The 16,724-nt window shown below is 44.7% G+C and overlaps 1 protein-coding gene across 2 annotated transcripts in view; it reads right to left on the reverse strand.

The window, feature by feature from the left end:
* The window catches only part of ARHGAP31 (Rho GTPase activating protein 31), a 59,813-nt gene that overhangs the window by 14,285 nt on the left and 28,804 nt on the right, over positions 1–16,724 (reverse strand). Inside the window, exons 2-7 of one of the 2 annotated variants that reach the window (XM_013183584.3) lie at positions 10,926–11,028; positions 10,281–10,425; positions 4,900–5,021; positions 4,078–4,185; positions 2,177–2,322; positions 580–778 (exon numbers count right to left, since the gene is read on the reverse strand). In XM_013183584.3, coding sequence (XP_013039038.3) covers positions 580–778; positions 2,177–2,322; positions 4,078–4,185; positions 4,900–5,021; positions 10,281–10,425; positions 10,926–11,028 — 823 coding nt within the window. The remainder of the gene's footprint in view (positions 1–579; positions 779–2,176; positions 2,323–4,077; positions 4,186–4,899; positions 5,022–10,280; positions 10,426–10,925; positions 11,029–16,724) is intronic. The other variant, XM_013183592.3, reaches the window with a different exon arrangement.

Below are 16,724 nucleotides of genomic sequence, written 5' to 3' on the forward strand. Positions count from 1 at the left end.
CAGCCATATATTAACAGATAGATAGACCAATAGATAAATAATTAGGCCGGACACCAGTGCCAACAACTGCAGCAATGTAAGCTGAAATTGGACTCTTGTCAACATAGGTGCCACTATGTAAATATCTCGTGCTGGAGAAATTTTGCCTTGCTGCTTGGCTGTGAGCACAGAGGAAGGTGGAGAAGGATGAAGCTGAGCTGGTCAGTACCACCACGCGCGCTATGGACAAGCTACCAGCAGGTGGAACTCGTATGAGAGCAGTGTCTGGACCTGCTCCTTGCCCAGCCCTCGTTTAGTCAAACCTTGAACTCAGACAAGGTCGCAAAGACAATTAATTCCTCCTGCAGGATGTTCTGCCCTAATGGAGGGATGAGGACTAGTGGAGCTATGAATCCAGCAACTGAAATGCTTCTCAGGAGCAGCTGTGCCTCTTGAGAAGAATATGCAATTTTCTCTCAGTGGTGGCTGTAAATTCATGTGTGCAGGTGTGCGGCTTTCACACTAAGAGAAGTCTCATTCCTAATCATGCTGGGGAACCTGCTCCTTTTGCTCACACTTTACACTCTCCTTGGTACTTACTTGCTGTCAGGGAGGTCAACAACTGTGTGGAAAAGGGAGCCGGTTACAGGGACAATCTCAGGCAAGCTGTTCTCTCTCCTCTCCTTCCGAGCAGGGTGGGAGGCCGACAGACTCCGTGCCTGCGCTTCTTCCAGGCTCACCAGCTTCATCGGCAGGGAGGCCGAGGGGAGTGACAGATTTCTCACAACTGGTGTGTTCTCTGAAAAGCAAGAAAGTACATTCCAGCCCCAGGGTGAGGAGAGATGAGAGCAAGAGCTTTATGTCTTTATTTGACTGGAACAACTCCTGCGGAGGGGGAAAAGGAGCAGCACGTGCAGAGAGAGAGGCTTTTGTCAGATAAGCCTTCCATCTCCCCAGCAACCTTATCCATCTGAGCGCATTCCCAGCAGGGGCCACACTTGCCAGCCAAAGGCTGCTTTGCACAGGCTTGCTGCCCCTGCTCTAGATGCGCTGGTGTTAAAGAGGCGTCCCTGAAAAACACCAGGATGCATACATTCTTCTTCCTCCCCAGGTTTTGGAGCAGCTGAGTCCCCACCCAAGCCTGGTGCCTCATTCTCCCTCTCACTTCCACATCTTTCTCATTCTTTTGTTGTAGGAAGGGGGACTGCTCTAAAAACCACCATTACTATACCTTCCCTTCAGGGCTACGGGGAGTACCTGCAGTACAACCAGGAGGTTTGGAATTTGCTAATCGATGTCTTGCCGTACTGCTGGTGGCAGTAAGGACACAGTTCCTCTCTCCCTGCCTTCTGCCATGGCATAAACATGGGCATAGCAGTGGCACCTGCACCAGCACAGCACAGGTGCTGCAGGTCGAACCGCGCTGGAACCACAGGCTCCAGGGACAGCCAGCAGGAAAAAGTGGATGGGATGAGCTGACACAGGGCTGGAGAGAAGAAGCGTGGTTACTCCATCATTTCTGCAGGTGTCTTCCCAGTGTGTATAACAGGAAGACACATACTGCTGAAATGATGTGAGATCACTGTGGTTCCAAGCCCTCTCACTTCTCAGCCTTATAAGAATTTTGACAGCAAACCTGTCACTAAATAAAAAAATCAGCATCTCCCAAATCAGTGTTGAATTCCCAGTAAAAATAAATCAATCACTTCTCATAGAACATCTCCAAGAACAAGACAGAAGTTTTTAAAACACAAGCAAAAGTTTTATCTTGGGAGTGTGGCCTCCGAGTTGGATGGATACAATGGCTTCAGGGCAGGTATTGCTGGTATGATAAATTATATGTGGGGAAGCCTGACAGAACCAAGAGTGTGGCTGATGTGCTTAGAGAGAAACTTAGGCCCAGCTGAGAAGCTAGTTGGGTGGTCTTCCTTCTGAACAAGGGGTTAAGCCAGGTGAGATCGTGTGAAGAATGAGCCGTAGGGCAATCTGAGAGCACACTGGAGGAGACTAGTACCCAGAAATATTGGAGATGAGGATGAGAAGGACTAGGGTAGTGAGGGATTGGGATCAAGGTGTATTTGGGGTAGTGTGTGAGCATTCTAAGTGTTGATGCTTTTGAAATATTGGTGGAAGGGGATACAGTTAGAGCTATAGTACAGGGCAAGAGACACATAGGGTGGTTTGGGGAGGTTGTTACCAATGTTCTCTGCAGAGCTGGCTTTTCTGTTTTTGCTGAAGATCTGATCCACGTGATTCAGGATGAACTCTATCACCAACTGCTGGACTCGCACCTCCAGGAAAGCTGCATCCCCATTGCAGCCAACGGCCTCTATCTCCTTTGACCTGCACCAGGAAAGAGGTTTACTAGTAGCCAGAATTATTGTCACATGAGGCCTTTGGGAATGAGGAACTGGCTTTCTTCCTGCAAGACTTGGAACAGGGATGTTTTGGCCTCCCTTGCTGCATCTTTTGCTTTCCTTTGATCACCAAGCCCTCACCTTCTCTCTGCCTTTTCACTCTTTTAAAAATCTGTTTCCATTTTCTCTCTCACCTTTGTTATTTCTTTCCTGCCTGTTATTTTCCCTCCTTCCCTTTCACATTCTTCAGCAGCAGATAAAACTGACTCTCAAACTGCTCTCTTTTCTCCCTCTTTGGTCCTCCTTTAGCACTTTCAAAGTTAGCCCTGAAAGACAACACAGGAGCCTTCAAGCACTGCTTCCAGATCCCTGTGCAATGCTTCAATCATCTCTCCAAGGAGAGTTCAAATGAAATCCCTCAGAAACCTGCTCATGTTCTCCCCATGCCAGTTTTGCCAATGTTCTGCTGCGTGTCCCAGTAGGCTCTTCACTGCCCCCCTGCACTCTCACATTCTCACTCTTGCTCTCAGCAAAGAAACATTCCTTATCTTGACATGCCAAAGTGTTGCTGAAGAAATTATCTCTGGGCAATGGATCCTTTGTAAAGTTAATGACTGGTGTGTTAGATAATAGCTTGGGGCATTGCCAAGAGGATAACCATGTAAGGAGACTGCAAGTGCATTGCTTGCTCCTTTCTTATCCTCCCTGGGATTTGCACTTACAATAGATTGCAAGAGGAAACAGACTTCAGTTTTTTTGACAAGGACAGATGCTGGCATGAAAACATCTCAGTAGTAAAGGCCCACTTTGTGATGTTCAGTAGAGTAAGCATCTGAATCATTTTCAGAACCTGCTCTGCCTTTGTTGTGATTTGCCTGTAGCTCTCTTGCCAATGTCCCTCCAGCCTGCCCTGCGGCCTCCTCTCAGCCCCCTCCCCACCTCCTGGTTCCCTGCACCAACTCTGCCAATGTCCCTCTCCTGCCCAGCAGGCCTTATCTGGACTGCCCCTGCATAGCTCAATCCTCTCAACACACGGGTATGGGATAGGCGGGGAAGGCAACTGCACCAAAATACAAAACATTTAAATATAAAATTTTCAGATAAAATGTTTTCTTGTTCTACTCGGCTCTACAACATATCAGACAAACTTCTACCTGCACCTTATCTGGGCCTCTTCTCAGAAAAGTGCCCAGCAAATCAATCAAAATCTACCTGGTGGTTTTGTGATCTGACACGAGCTGGCATCTTAAGTCCATCGAGCTCATTTCACTTATGCTGTAGCAGACCCAGATACAAGACAGGCCTGTGATATTATTACCCTGTTTTCTTCCCTTCCAAGCCCTGCTGTCTCTCACCGCATCACTGCAGAAGCACTGGCACTGTCAGAAATGTCATTTCCGTTCCACAGTGATGAGCTAACTCGTCATTTTTAAATCAATGTGCTCAACTTACAAATAACAGCCTTATTTTTGAAGAAAATAAAATTAAAAAAAAAAAAAAGAACAAGTGAAGAAGCAAAACCACAAGTTTCCTTGGATGCTGGCAGTAAAACCTCAGATTATTCAACCTGGAAGAATTTTTTCTCATTTTAAGAGCTGCTTGCTCTACTCTAGCATTCCCTTTAGTTGTTCTGGTTTTTCCTGCCTCTGCTTTTCCCTCAGTGGATGTGTCTCTAGGCTCAGGTGCTGATGCTCCCTGTGGAGCTCAACATGGTGCTCAGGCTGGGAGGACTCTACTGTACCTGAGGAGATTGGGAGCCCACACCAAGGCCAGGTTCCTGGTGTGCATGTTGGTCATGTTGCTGAAGGAGGCCAGGTGAGTCAGGTGCTTGATCAGGTATTCCAGCGTTCTGCAGTGGTTTCACATGAATAGAGAGAAAATTGTCAAGTCCCTCACCGTGCGCATGGTTGTCTCCTCTGAGGGCTGCCCATTGTGGCCTGAAGTGTGAGACCCACTGGTGGGCTCTCCCTTCCACTCAGGTGACCAATGCTTGTCTATAGGGACAGCAGGTCTGGGGCTCAGCCTGGAGCTCGGAGTTGTCCCCTCCTCAAGGAGGGCAGTGTCTGCACAATAGGCCCCATCAAACTGAGGATTTACAGAGCCAGGATTTTGATGGGATGGCAGTGAATCCCTGAATATCCTTGCTCTGTGGTGGCCAGGGATGGGACATAAACCAATCAATCCTTAGCATGATGTGGGTGCAAGGGAGATGGCATCTGGGTAGGAGAAAGGGTTGGACCCTGCAAAGTCTGAGGGCTTAGCTCATGCTGAAGTGCCTCCAGAAGATCATCTGCTTCTCACCACACCCAGTACACTGGCCAAGGGTGCCATGGTGGTCATACCCAGGGAGGAGGAGGATAGGCTGAGGCAGGGAGAGCCTGTTTACTGATGGCTTGTTCAATGACATTTAAATGCCAGATAAATTGTTGCCAGATTTGGAAATAGTGAGTCAGCTTTTGGGAATTAACTTCTGGAAACGAACTCTGTTGCTGTTTCAAGCAACGTTCCCTGATGGTGACAGCCACCACCCTGTTCCTCAGAGCCTGGGTGGACACATTCTCACCTGTAATGCGATGGTGGGAGCTCCTGGATGACATTTTGTATTCGTGCCAACTGCTCGTCCTCAGGGAAGCGTGATACTGCTTCCTGCGGAGATACAAGGAAACAGTCCACCCTGGCGACGGACTTAGGGGAAAAGGAAGAGGGATAAGGAAGGTCACACGAGACAGCCTGTCTCTGAGGGAATGCTCTCTTGTTACCTTGCAGAGCTATTGGTAGGACAAGTTGCTTTGTGTTCCCAGCACATCAGGGATTTGCCGTGCTGTTATTTCATGTATGGGTACATCTTCCCCACACCTTGCAACAGGGTGGTCAATGTTTTGAGGGGAGGGAGGGTAGAAAACTGAGAGCTTCAATTAGGAATTATGTTTCTTGTGTTTTTTTTCCTCTCTTTTTCCCTTCATTTAACAAGGATAGTGATAGGTAAAACAGAAATAGAGGGAAAGAGAAAAGTGAAAATAATGAAAAATAAAAAAGATGAATGAATGAAAACATCCATCCCCCAGAACTGTGTTGAAATAAAATAGGTCTTTCAAGCCCAGTGTAATAAAAAAGGGTTGGATATGCATACTCTATATTCATTAAAATAAGCCATATTTGTGTCTGTCATATGAAGATAACTAGAAATAGTCTGTGTGAGTTTTCATCTTACATGGTGGGAGAAGCCTTAGCAAAATCACTGTCCTGGTAGATTAATAAATTCCAATACTCAAGGTTAGACTAGGTTAGACAGAATTGAGGCTATACATCTTGGTCTTGATCAAGTGTCTCTGGAGCAAAAGCTTAAAAAGCCATGATAAGCTTTTGTCTGCATTCCTAGGAGTTTACTGCATTGGTATCCATCTGTTCAGCTATTCCCTTTCAGTTTTTGTGCTGGGGGAGGGCAAACCACCAGCGACTTCAAACAATGCATGACTGTCTGGGAACCTCCTGCCTACCCTGCTGCCACTGGAGTTTGGAATGAGTTCAAAGAAAGATGCTGGGACCCACGCTGCCAGCAGAAGCTTTGCCTACAGACAGACGTCAGCACTGCTAGGAAAGGAGAGGAAGGAAATAACCCGTCCCAAATCACCCGCCGCTTAAACATCATCAACCTGAAATTACGAGTTACGACTACGGAAGCATCTTCTCATCCTTGCAATCCCTATGACATCTACACTAACGATGCTGCCATCTCCGTTCAGGTCACTGTCCTTTTCCCTGCAGACCATTTCTCATGTACAACCAATGGTAAACCAAATCTAGCTAGTTTCAAGGTCAGAGATGAATACGAATATATTTTATTCCCTAAGACTGGGAATTAAGATCTATGCCCTCTAGCTTGAATTTACTCATTGGTGTCACAGCAAAGAAAAATGAGTGAGCTCACCAGTTTGGTGTATGTGAGATGTGGATGCATTTCTTTTGCCCAAATTAAAGGTAGGTTAACGCCTTGTACTACATTTTACCCATAACAACAGCAGTGGGCCAACTGATTATCTTTGTCACAAGCTCACACTCACAAATGCCCAAACATTGCCATCTCCACAGGCCAGGAATCAAGCCTTGCAGTGCCACAGACGGGACATGTCACAACACTGCCAACACCAGTACAACTCCTCCATGACCTGCATTGCCCCCACAGGCAGCTGCGCATGTGCATGGATCAGTTCTCTGCCAAGGAGTGCTATCCACAGCAGCAGTGTGCCAGGCCGCCTGTTGCAAAACACCTGAACTGTGAATGATAAGCCCTTGTGAATTGAAAAGAGCTGGCTGTACACTTCATTTCCAACCGTAAGCAGGAAACAAAACTGTTCTGAGATTTGAGAAAGTGATGCTAACTTTCTCCTTGTTTTCATTGTTATTCTGCTGAAACAATGCCTTGGTGAGGAGGAAGGACCAAGCAAAGGACCCTTTCTGAGGCATGTGACTCATCAGGAGGTTTAGGGACAGCCCTTTCACTGCAACAAATAGGAATATTTAAAAGTTTGAAATCAATCCTTTAAAAACAAAGAAACCAACAAACAAAAAACACTATTACAATCAGCCTAGAAATCCTAAGAACAAGAATTCTCACAATCTTCACACAAGGTTTCCAGCTGAATGACCTTACCCAAAGATGAAGAAAGAGAGGAATGCAAATTTTAACTAGTGCATCTAAAACATTATATTTCAACCGGATTGTACACAGAATTTTCTCTCCTGATTTGTGCTGATTTTCATTCCTACATTTAACTTCCAGTTCTCAAAGACCTAATGCTTAGACAGCAAGTGAATACCAGACTTTCTGTGGTCGTGACCCATTCAAACCTCCAAGTCACATTTCTGACCCACATGTGTTGTGCCTTTGAAATCTGAGGCCCTTTCCAACTTCAGGATTAGAACAGCAAAATACAGAATTCAAGGAAGAACCAATAACTCCATTTATTACATGTCCGCTAATCACAGCATGAATTCCAGCTGTTTATATTTTCATCTCACAAACAGGAAAAGAGCACTCTGAGGATGGTAGAAGGTAGGTATCTAAAGCAATTTAAAATCCTGGATTTTTTTTTTTTTAACTCTGATGGTGATTCTAGGAATGCACAATTCACAAAAGCCTTGAATAACAACTGGAATTGAGACCAGAGAGAGCAGGTAGGCTTGGCCTCCTACAGATGATTTGTCCTGAAGGACCATCCACCTCTATGCCCAGGTTGGAAGGAGCCAAGCAGAGTCAACTTATCTATTCCATGAAACAAGCAGCCAGCACCAGAATACTAGATGGAAAACTGGGGAGCGTGAGAGGGCACCATTCTGCAAAGGTCAACAGCCTATGAGGTCGTGACTGGGATGTTACATCCATAAATGATGACCAAAAGGCCAATCCCTCTCTAGTCATTAAGAATTTGACTTTCCTTAGCCACAAATATCTGAATCACCCTGGTGACTCAATGTGGAGCCTATCCCATCTCAGAAGCAACTCTGAGTGAGTCAGTCTGGGATTAGCATGCATCCTTTACTCCTACTAGAGCTCTTCTGCCTAGGCACAGCTGCCACCATTCCCTGTTCAGACACCCCACGCACATGCACGCTCCTATAGTGCTTTTTCTGGTCCTTGGGGATTTGGTCTTTTTTATTTCTTTCCTCCCTGTATCTGACTGTGTTTCCTGTCAGCTGGGTTACCCATTATAAATCTCCACTGAGCAGAATTATGTGAATAAGAGATTTTGTGGCAGAGCAAACTAAGAAGACGGAGTTTTAAAAAAAAAAAATCCCTTTTAGGTCAATCTAAAGTGATAACATTTGGGGGAGCTGGCACAAGATTTTTAAAAACAGTTGTTCAAGGTTGACTAAGGATCACATTTCAACCAAAAGTGAAAGAAAAACTCATTTAAATTTGGGTCTATTTAACCCTTTTCTGAAAGATGTTTTATTTAAGAGCTAGATGTGTTGATTTAAAGTTGAAACATTTCCTTTAGAAAGTATTTGTAAAAGAAACATTTGGATAGTTACAGAAGTGTTTTCCCTTTTGTTTTTGAATAAAACTATTTACCAAATGTATCTGACCAAAATCTGCAAGTCATCATCTCAAAACTGCACTTTTCAGCAAACATTCTTTCCTAAAAAAGTTTCCATCTAAATCTTCATGTTTCCTTTATAGCATTTTTCTTTCATAAATCAGTAATGATAGCCAGAAAGACACCAGCCAAATATCTGCAACAAGAATGAAGCTCATCAGTTACTATGAATGATTCAATTATACCCTGTATTTTCAAGGTCCTATTCACCCTGACTGTCTCCATTTTGGAGATCCTATCCTATATCCTAATGATCCCTATATCTTGAGGGTATAGGACAATTTTTCACATCTGCTCAGAGTTGTGATTGAGGTTTTGACTATCCACCACCTCAAAACACAGCGTAGTCTTACTTAAAAATCATCATGGAAATAGAAAGACACCTAGCACTTTTGTGTAGCTGTCAGGCAGCACAGTAAGGCTAGCAAGTTCTTGTTCCCCAGCTCAGTTATAGTCCCAAGCAGCTACGTGACTTCTTATAGCAAGTTGCTGGTTCTTATAGCAAGTTGACTGGTCTCTTTTTTCTCTGCCCTACAGTAAGATCCCTTGCACAAGGCGTCTTTGAAGAATGTCTTCTTGTGTGGACCGCATGTGTTTTTCTCAGGGCCTCCTGAGCCATAGCATTGCTGTTTGGAAATGCTTGACTCAGGGTAGAGGTAATGCAGATAGCAGCACCTGAAGCTAAGCTTGCTTGCCACTTCCCATTTCATCTCGACATGATTTTGCAAAATTTCTTCTATGCAACATCCAAAATTTTGGCGATGCCTGTCCTCTTCACCCCCCAGAAATGGGAAAGAGTAGGACGATAGAAATTCTTAACAAAGGACGGATGTTTCTAGCACTGAGAAAATAATCTTTCCCATTCCACCACCCCTGTTGTTTGAAGAAGCTGGTGAATGCTTTTAATCTGAAAATTCACACCTCTAGCATGGACAATTTCAGCCTGAATGACTAGATTTAAATTTGTTGGTGTCATAGACAGCTAAAAGTGAATTTAGAAGGGTAAGAAACAGGCAGCCTTTACGACCAGTATAGCTTGCGCTGCCACCTTTTAATAAAATATTACCTGTCACCAATATTAGCCAACTCTCTTAAAAATTCAGGCTTCACAGTCATATTTTCCAGCTCCCTGCCATCTTCTCTTACTGTATCCATGTATAATCTATGGTTGTTTTGAAGAATCGATTTACTACTCTTTGAATTACAATCCATTTAAACAAGGTTGGAGATTTCTGCTTGGCCAGCTGCCACTTTCCTCTGCTGTTTGTATTTATGATATGATCATGACAGACCTGATATGTCATAGCTGGCATAACCTGTGTCATCATTTGCTCTCTGACAAACTCTGTGAAAATGCTACAGATGCAAAAAAGAAGTCGATACTTTACACATGGTTTGAGCAATCCATTTGTTCAGGTGTCAAGGACTGTGGAAGGAACAGGGAAGAGGAAACCACTCCCCAGTGATTATGATCAGAGGCCTCAGGTGACCCCAAGGGCTCTCAGTGATGGACAGTAATGAGGAAAACAAAGAGAATTAGCCATTCTGGAAGGAGGTGCACAGTGGGGAGAAAGAGTAACACCAGGGAAGCAGCGCAGTAAATAAAATGAGCAAAGGGAAGGAAAAAACAGAGAAAACGAGAGAAACAAACATGAAAGGGGGGAAAGAAACAAGGACAGGGAAAGACAGCCAGTGCAAGATGGGAAAGGAAGGGCACTGGGAAGTGTTTATACAGATTCATGCACCAGAAGCCAGGACACCAGACTGAAACCCAAACAGCTGTCATGGGGGAACCTGTGACATGTCCACACTTCTGGTTAGGAATGAGGGCAGAAAGAGGGCTCACCGTGAATTTCTTGTAGAGCTCATAAGTGAGGAGAGGGTTGGGCAGCTCCCTGAAATACAGCTTGCAGAGAGACCCCACGCAGTGGATGTCCTGGAGGTAAACTTCCCTTGTCAGGTCCGGACATTGGTCAGAAACAAACTCTTGTCTGAAACAACACACAGACATGGCAACCTAGTTGAATAAGAGCTGTAGCACGCCTAAATTCCACTCTGCATACTCTTTTACAGCTGGAGGACAAAACAAACTGGAAAACAGAGATGACTGTATTATCTGTGGCCTGGCCCAGCCTGGGACCAAGCCTCGAGGTTTCAGCTAGGCTCTGGCTGCCCCAGCACAGTCCCATGAGGGGCCCACCAAAGTAACATAAAGAGATCTCTCTGTCTTGAAATGAGAAAGAACAACTCAGTATTTGTGCTGAGACCCTCCAGGCCCTTCCCATTAATGGACACAGAAGGAGATTTCTTTTCTTTGTCACAGACTAATCCCCGAAACACTGTATTTTCCTGCTACCAGCTTCAGAGACAGTTCCCATTCTGCATCAGTGCAGAGCTCTATTGGCCCCAATATGTACTTGAGGGACTAACAGCTCAAAGATGCTGAGCAATGCCACCAAATCCCTCTGGCACTCAGACAGGTTGCCCTTACCTCAGCTTTTGAATGTTGGACGTCACTCCTGAGAGACGGTAGATCCCATCCACAATGCCATGAGTCTCAATGAACTCTGCACAGCTCTTCAGCACATAGGGGACTAGGAGAAGAAAGCAAGGCAAGAAACACAGTGAATATACAACAAGAGCTTCCACAAGTCACCACAGAGGAGACAGTTTCATCAGACAGTACTGGAGGCTCTCTGCAGACACAGGGAAGGGTCCAGTAACAGGAGAAATACAGGGTAAAAAAAAAAAATAGCCCCCACAAAGTAGCCGTGGCTAATTTGTGGAGTAAAGATATGCAGTGGTTCTGCCATGTGACAATTACTGAGCCTGAAGTCACAGAAGCACTGTGGGAAGAAAGGTAGCTTTTCACTTTTTTCTTTTTTCTTTTTTTTTTCTTTTTTCCTTTCCAGAAAAAGAGGCATTTTCACTCTAATTGAAAGCATGAGGTAAAGCATGTGGTCCCAAGAACCTCCCCCCTCCCCAGGATAGAGCTCCAGCCTTGCTGAATCAAGCCAAAAGGTCTGATTGGCTTGGATAAAACTCAGAGAAGCATTCACACTTCCATATAAGCCTACATACCCACAGTTTAGTGCTCATAAACTCCCACAGAGGGGGTATAAAGTTCAAATATTGACTAGATCTGCACACTGGCAAAATCTGACATTGGCTTCAAAAAAAACTCCATCAACATAACCAGCCAAGGACTTAATCAGCCTTAAAGCTGAGAGGAGCCTGAGGCACAGCATTTATATCCCGACCTGGACCCAAAGCTTGTGTTTATTTTTTTCCATTATATAGGTAGAGGAAACCCTCATCCCCTTGGTCAGACCAAGCCTTTCTGTCCCCAGTACTATAACAACCCTAGCTATAACAATAACAGTAAGAGAGTCCTTCCTTATTAGGTGCTAGAAACTACTGTGTATTTAATGCAATGCTTCACACAGCCATAAGCACAGAAGCCAGTAAATGGAGAAGTTGAAGTTCCTCGCTGTAATGCTGACTCTGCTGCACTGCACATTCGGAAAGCTGTGCGGAAGAAAACAGGCTAAGCCACACATTTTACTGGAAAGCCAGGCATAGCAATTACTGCATCTCTGTGACACCACAGAGATAATGCCTCTGGCTGGACCTTCCCTGAGTTTTTCTGCCTGAGTTCAGGGCCATAATGACATATTAACACATGCTTCATCACGCAGGATCCAAAGACAGCACCCCAAGGACGGCCTGAAAAACAAAGAGCTGGTACATTGTTGTTTTCCTCCTAGGTGCCGCTGAGGCAAGAGCCAGCTCATGGTTTCTCAGAAGTGTGGGTTTGCTCCTACCACACAGACCAGGGCCCTGGCTCTGGTGAGGAGGGCTCCCAGGCTGGTGCCTTACCTCAGTGACACACTCTTGCTGAGCCCAGAGAGCCAGGGAAGTGCTGCCCGTCTGCCTCCCAGCTGGCACCAAGGGAGGTAAAGAGGTTCTTCTTGTGCATCCTTTCTCGTCTCAGCATGGCCAACCCAAATGGAGGGGGAGTGGCAGCAATTCCTTGGAAACCTGATTGATCCAAACAGGCTAATTCTCTTTGAAAGAGGCCAAAGGAGCCTCTTCAGAACAACAGAGAAAATTGTCTTTTATTTTTTTTTAGTTTGTTTCTTTGTTTTTTGAATCAAGGACTCATAATGCAGGTTAAAATAGCCATGTTGGGTCACGCTTGAAGTCCTTAGGCTGATTTTTAAGATCTTCACGTTGCTGGGCTAGGACTAAGTACCAGCTGAACCTCTTGCAGGGGCCCTAGCCTACCACAAAAACAATGTTCATGGAAAACCAGTGAAGACTACATGGTAAAAGATTTCTCCACAGCAGTCATTGACTTTTTCATATCAGAGACTTCCAAAAGGAACATGGGAAGCATTCTTTTCAGTGCCTACAGCACCCACTTCCTAAAAAGGACTAGGTGACATGGAAGGATACAGAGCAAAATAAAAGTACAACATTTCCTAAATATCCTGCCCAAGTGACGCATCAAGAAAGAGGACCTTCCTTTCTCCAAGTAAGACTTGGTTATCTGTAACCACAGCAAAGAGAACTCAGATCATATGATGGTGAGCATGCTAGAAATAAAGACAAGGAAAGAAAATAACTTCAGGCCTCTTCTTCATTTTTGTCTGGTTAGGCTGTACTGTCTTTGAGGCAGAAGCTATGGGTACATGGCATATTAAGGTTGCCTTCTTGGTTGGGGTCTGGGAATAGAAGTGAAATAAGCAGCAAAAATGAAAGCAAGGCAGATACATCATCACTTCAGACCCACAGAGGTGGGAAAATGGGTGAATGCCATGCCATCTAGAAAAAAAAAAACTAAATTGAACAGAAAACCTATCTGAGCAGGAAATCCACTTGCCAAGGATTGCCAGAAAACTGAACAGCCTTTCATATAGACAAACTGCATGTGATGGTGTCGAGCTGCCACACGAATGTAGTCTGTACCAACAGTGACCTTTGTTTAACACTTTTTAAAACCTCGGTGTTAAGAACAAGGACACCAAATAAAAATGCATACATTGATGTTTGTTGTGACTAATTTGACCTCTTGCAAGGAAGATCTATTAAATCACACTTTTTTTTTTTCTGTTTGTCTTGTTTTGTTTTGTTTTGCTGAGGTTTAAATTTCCTTGGGATAAATTAGGTCAAGAGGCCTCAGGCACATAAGCAAACCTCTTATACATAGACTGGAGAAGGATAGCTCCATCTGTTGAGGACGGAAAGCAAAAAAAAAAAAAAAAAATGGGGGGGGGGGGCTGAGGGGAATAATCTGCAGCAAACATAAAAAATTCAACTCATTTTTAAAAGTGGGTGAAGACTGCACAGTAGAGACAACCTTATAGACCACAGATGGACAATATGCACCAAGCTCTGCCAATACCTCTTACACCAGCCCTGCAATCTTAACTGCTTTTCCAGCCCTGGGCTTCTCACATATTTCTGCCAATGCCCTTCACTCATCATGAACATAACTTCCTGCCATACCAGGTCTTTGACTCTAATGAAGAGAAACAGCTAGTCATGCCAAAATGTGTGGCGGTTTTGTGATGTCAATAAAATCCCACATAGGGCACATTTCACTTGCAACCAAAAATTACGGGCTTTGACCTCAGATCCCTGGAGGTGAAAGGACTGCATCGGCTTCCTGCAAAGCAAGCCCCTAAATGCAGCGCTTGTATGAAACCAGAGCACAATAAGTGTTTTCTTTGACCAGAACCTGCAGCTCTGAAATTCCTGAGCAGCTCTGATCTCCTACAAAGCTGGGTCTTTAGGGCACTTGGGGGAGGTGAGGTTAGAGAGGCAGTGAGTGGCTCCCTCCCACTTCCAGCCGTCTCTGAGGTGGTTGGGTTGTTTTGGGTATGGCTACTGATGTGCACAAACCAAAACACAGGCTGTGATCAACCTTGGATGCGGGGAGATGCAGCCCTAGACTCTATTAGCTTTACAAGAAACACATAAATCAGAGACGTGGGTGTCTCCTGAAGGAAGATTAGATGGGGATGAGGATTTGTAGTGAGGGCTGTGCGTGCATGCAGACAGAGAAGATTGGGGGGGGGGGGGGGGGTCCAATCTTGACACTTCTATAATTAAAACTATGCTGGAGGCTTAGAAGTTGGAAGAGGCAGCTGGTGTCACACAGACCCCGCTTGTTCTGCCAGACAGCCAAACTGTCCTCATTTAAAACTACAATAGAAACCAGATGGAAGAGGAGAGGAGAGTGTGGAGCAAGGCATCAGTCAGAAGGGAAATTGAGTTATAAACATACTGCGCACAAAAAAACAATACTTCTCTTCCCCTAGACAAAAATAAACCAGAAGGGCAGTCACAGTAACTCATTCCACTCTCACTGGATATCACCTCTGAGCTCAGCATACACAGACCCTCACCTTCAGCAGGGTCTTTTCCACGAGCACAGCTCATGCCCACAGCATTGGGTCTCTCCCATCTCCTGCCCCTTCCGAGCCATGGTGCAGCATCCACCAAACTGCCCATCAGCAGGCAGGGAGCTCACCTTGTCAGCTTGACCAAGGCTTCGTCTGGCACAGGGCTGAGCATTTTGGATCAAAACCAACAAGACCTTTAAGCATGTAGGCAACTAAATCACTCAGCAGCCCTAAGAGGAAAGGTCACTAGGAGGGAGGGAGTTAGGCCATTTAGCAAACAAAGCCAGCAAAGAGCAAGAAAGATACTAACCCAGCAGGAGCTGCAAGCAACCACCTGTGGTCTTCAGTGGTGCCTACTAGAAGAAACTCTGGGTCTCTATGGACTACAGAAGGACCCTAGGGAGGAGGCTGCTAAGTTAGCCACCCAAACTAGTCAGTATGAACACCATTCAGCAAGACTGTGCTTAAAGTTAGCTAACCTGGACTGGGTCATCTTGCCCAGAGCACACTGTACCAAACTGGTCTGAATAGTGGCAGGCTTCATTTTTCCCTTTATCTTTTTGCTGTTTTCTCAGAAAGCTCCTTCCAAGGGTAAAAGTTAGTGACAGAACTACTCAGATCCTCCTTAGTGCTTGGTTTAAGCTAGATGGAGGTGGTTTCACATCCTTTTTCATTTTATTTTAATTTTAGTTCAAGTAACTGGAGGGATAAATGTAGACATTTCATTTCACGTGAAACATTAACCATTTGACTTCGTAGGAAACAGTGTTGTTGTGGTGGTGGTTTTTTTCAAAAATTTCCCCAAAGAATGAATCCTGTGCCATAAAAAAAAGAGATGTGGGCATTTGTATTTCACCATTTTGGTTTTGCTTTGTACCAGTATTTTCTTAAGTTTTCTTTTCTTTTCTTCATTGCCCTTAACTGTAATGTATGCTTCCTATAATACCATGTGAAATCATGAGACAATAAAGGTTTAAACAGTCTCTTGTTTCAATTTAAATTACTAAATTAGGAGATATTTTTCCCTAGAAAATGAGTGTCTCATTCTGTGCTAAGCAAGAGCTGTACTTTACATGCACAAAAATAACAAAACAGTACACATTTTAGAACATACTAATATATTAACTTGGCCTCTTAATCACAGGAAAGAAACAGCATTGTATAAATGGCAACAAGCTTGAGAGTTAGTATCTCAGATGTGACATTTTTCTGCATTTCCTGATGATTCCTATTTTAAATCACGAACTTTAATGCTGATTCACTATTTTTTTTTCATTTATTTATTTATTTACTTATTGCTGATCTTGTCTGACTTTTACTAGGCATAAGGTTGGCTGAGAAGCAGATTCTAGAGGAGACCAAACCATGCTCTCACCTCTGTGGCTCACTTAAGCCCTGGTTTAGCACAGCAGTCAGGATTTGAAACTGCATCCCAGTTTGCACTCCCAACCCACGGCAGCTAGGAATAAATCCTGCCTTACCCCCAGGCATCACCTCCTTTGCCATCCACAGTCCCCTTGTCATCAGTGGCCAGGGATGGCAGGGACCACAGTGTCTGAAATCCCTGCAGAGGACCTCCCCTGCTCAGAGGCGAGGTGCATTGGCAGAGCTGGGGATGGAGAAGCTTTCATCTGCCTACCAGGACAAACAGAGGGCTTCATCCCACAGGATGTCTGTGCATAATTTTCACCATCAATAAATTAATTTTACAGAAGAAGAAAAAATAAAACTGTTTCATCATCAACTTCTAGTGTTTAGTTAGGCTGTGAAGGCCGAGCTACCAGAACCACCCACACCCACCTGTGTTTGAACAGCACGAGATATCTAAACAACACCTAACAGGCTGAAAAACAAATCACCTTGTTGGAGCCCTCCTCGCC

The sequence above is a fragment of the Anser cygnoides genome, chromosome 1, assembly GCF_040182565.1.
Source record: "Anser cygnoides isolate HZ-2024a breed goose chromosome 1, Taihu_goose_T2T_genome, whole genome shotgun sequence".
Classification (NCBI taxonomy): Eukaryota; Metazoa; Chordata; class Aves; order Anseriformes; family Anatidae; genus Anser; species Anser cygnoides.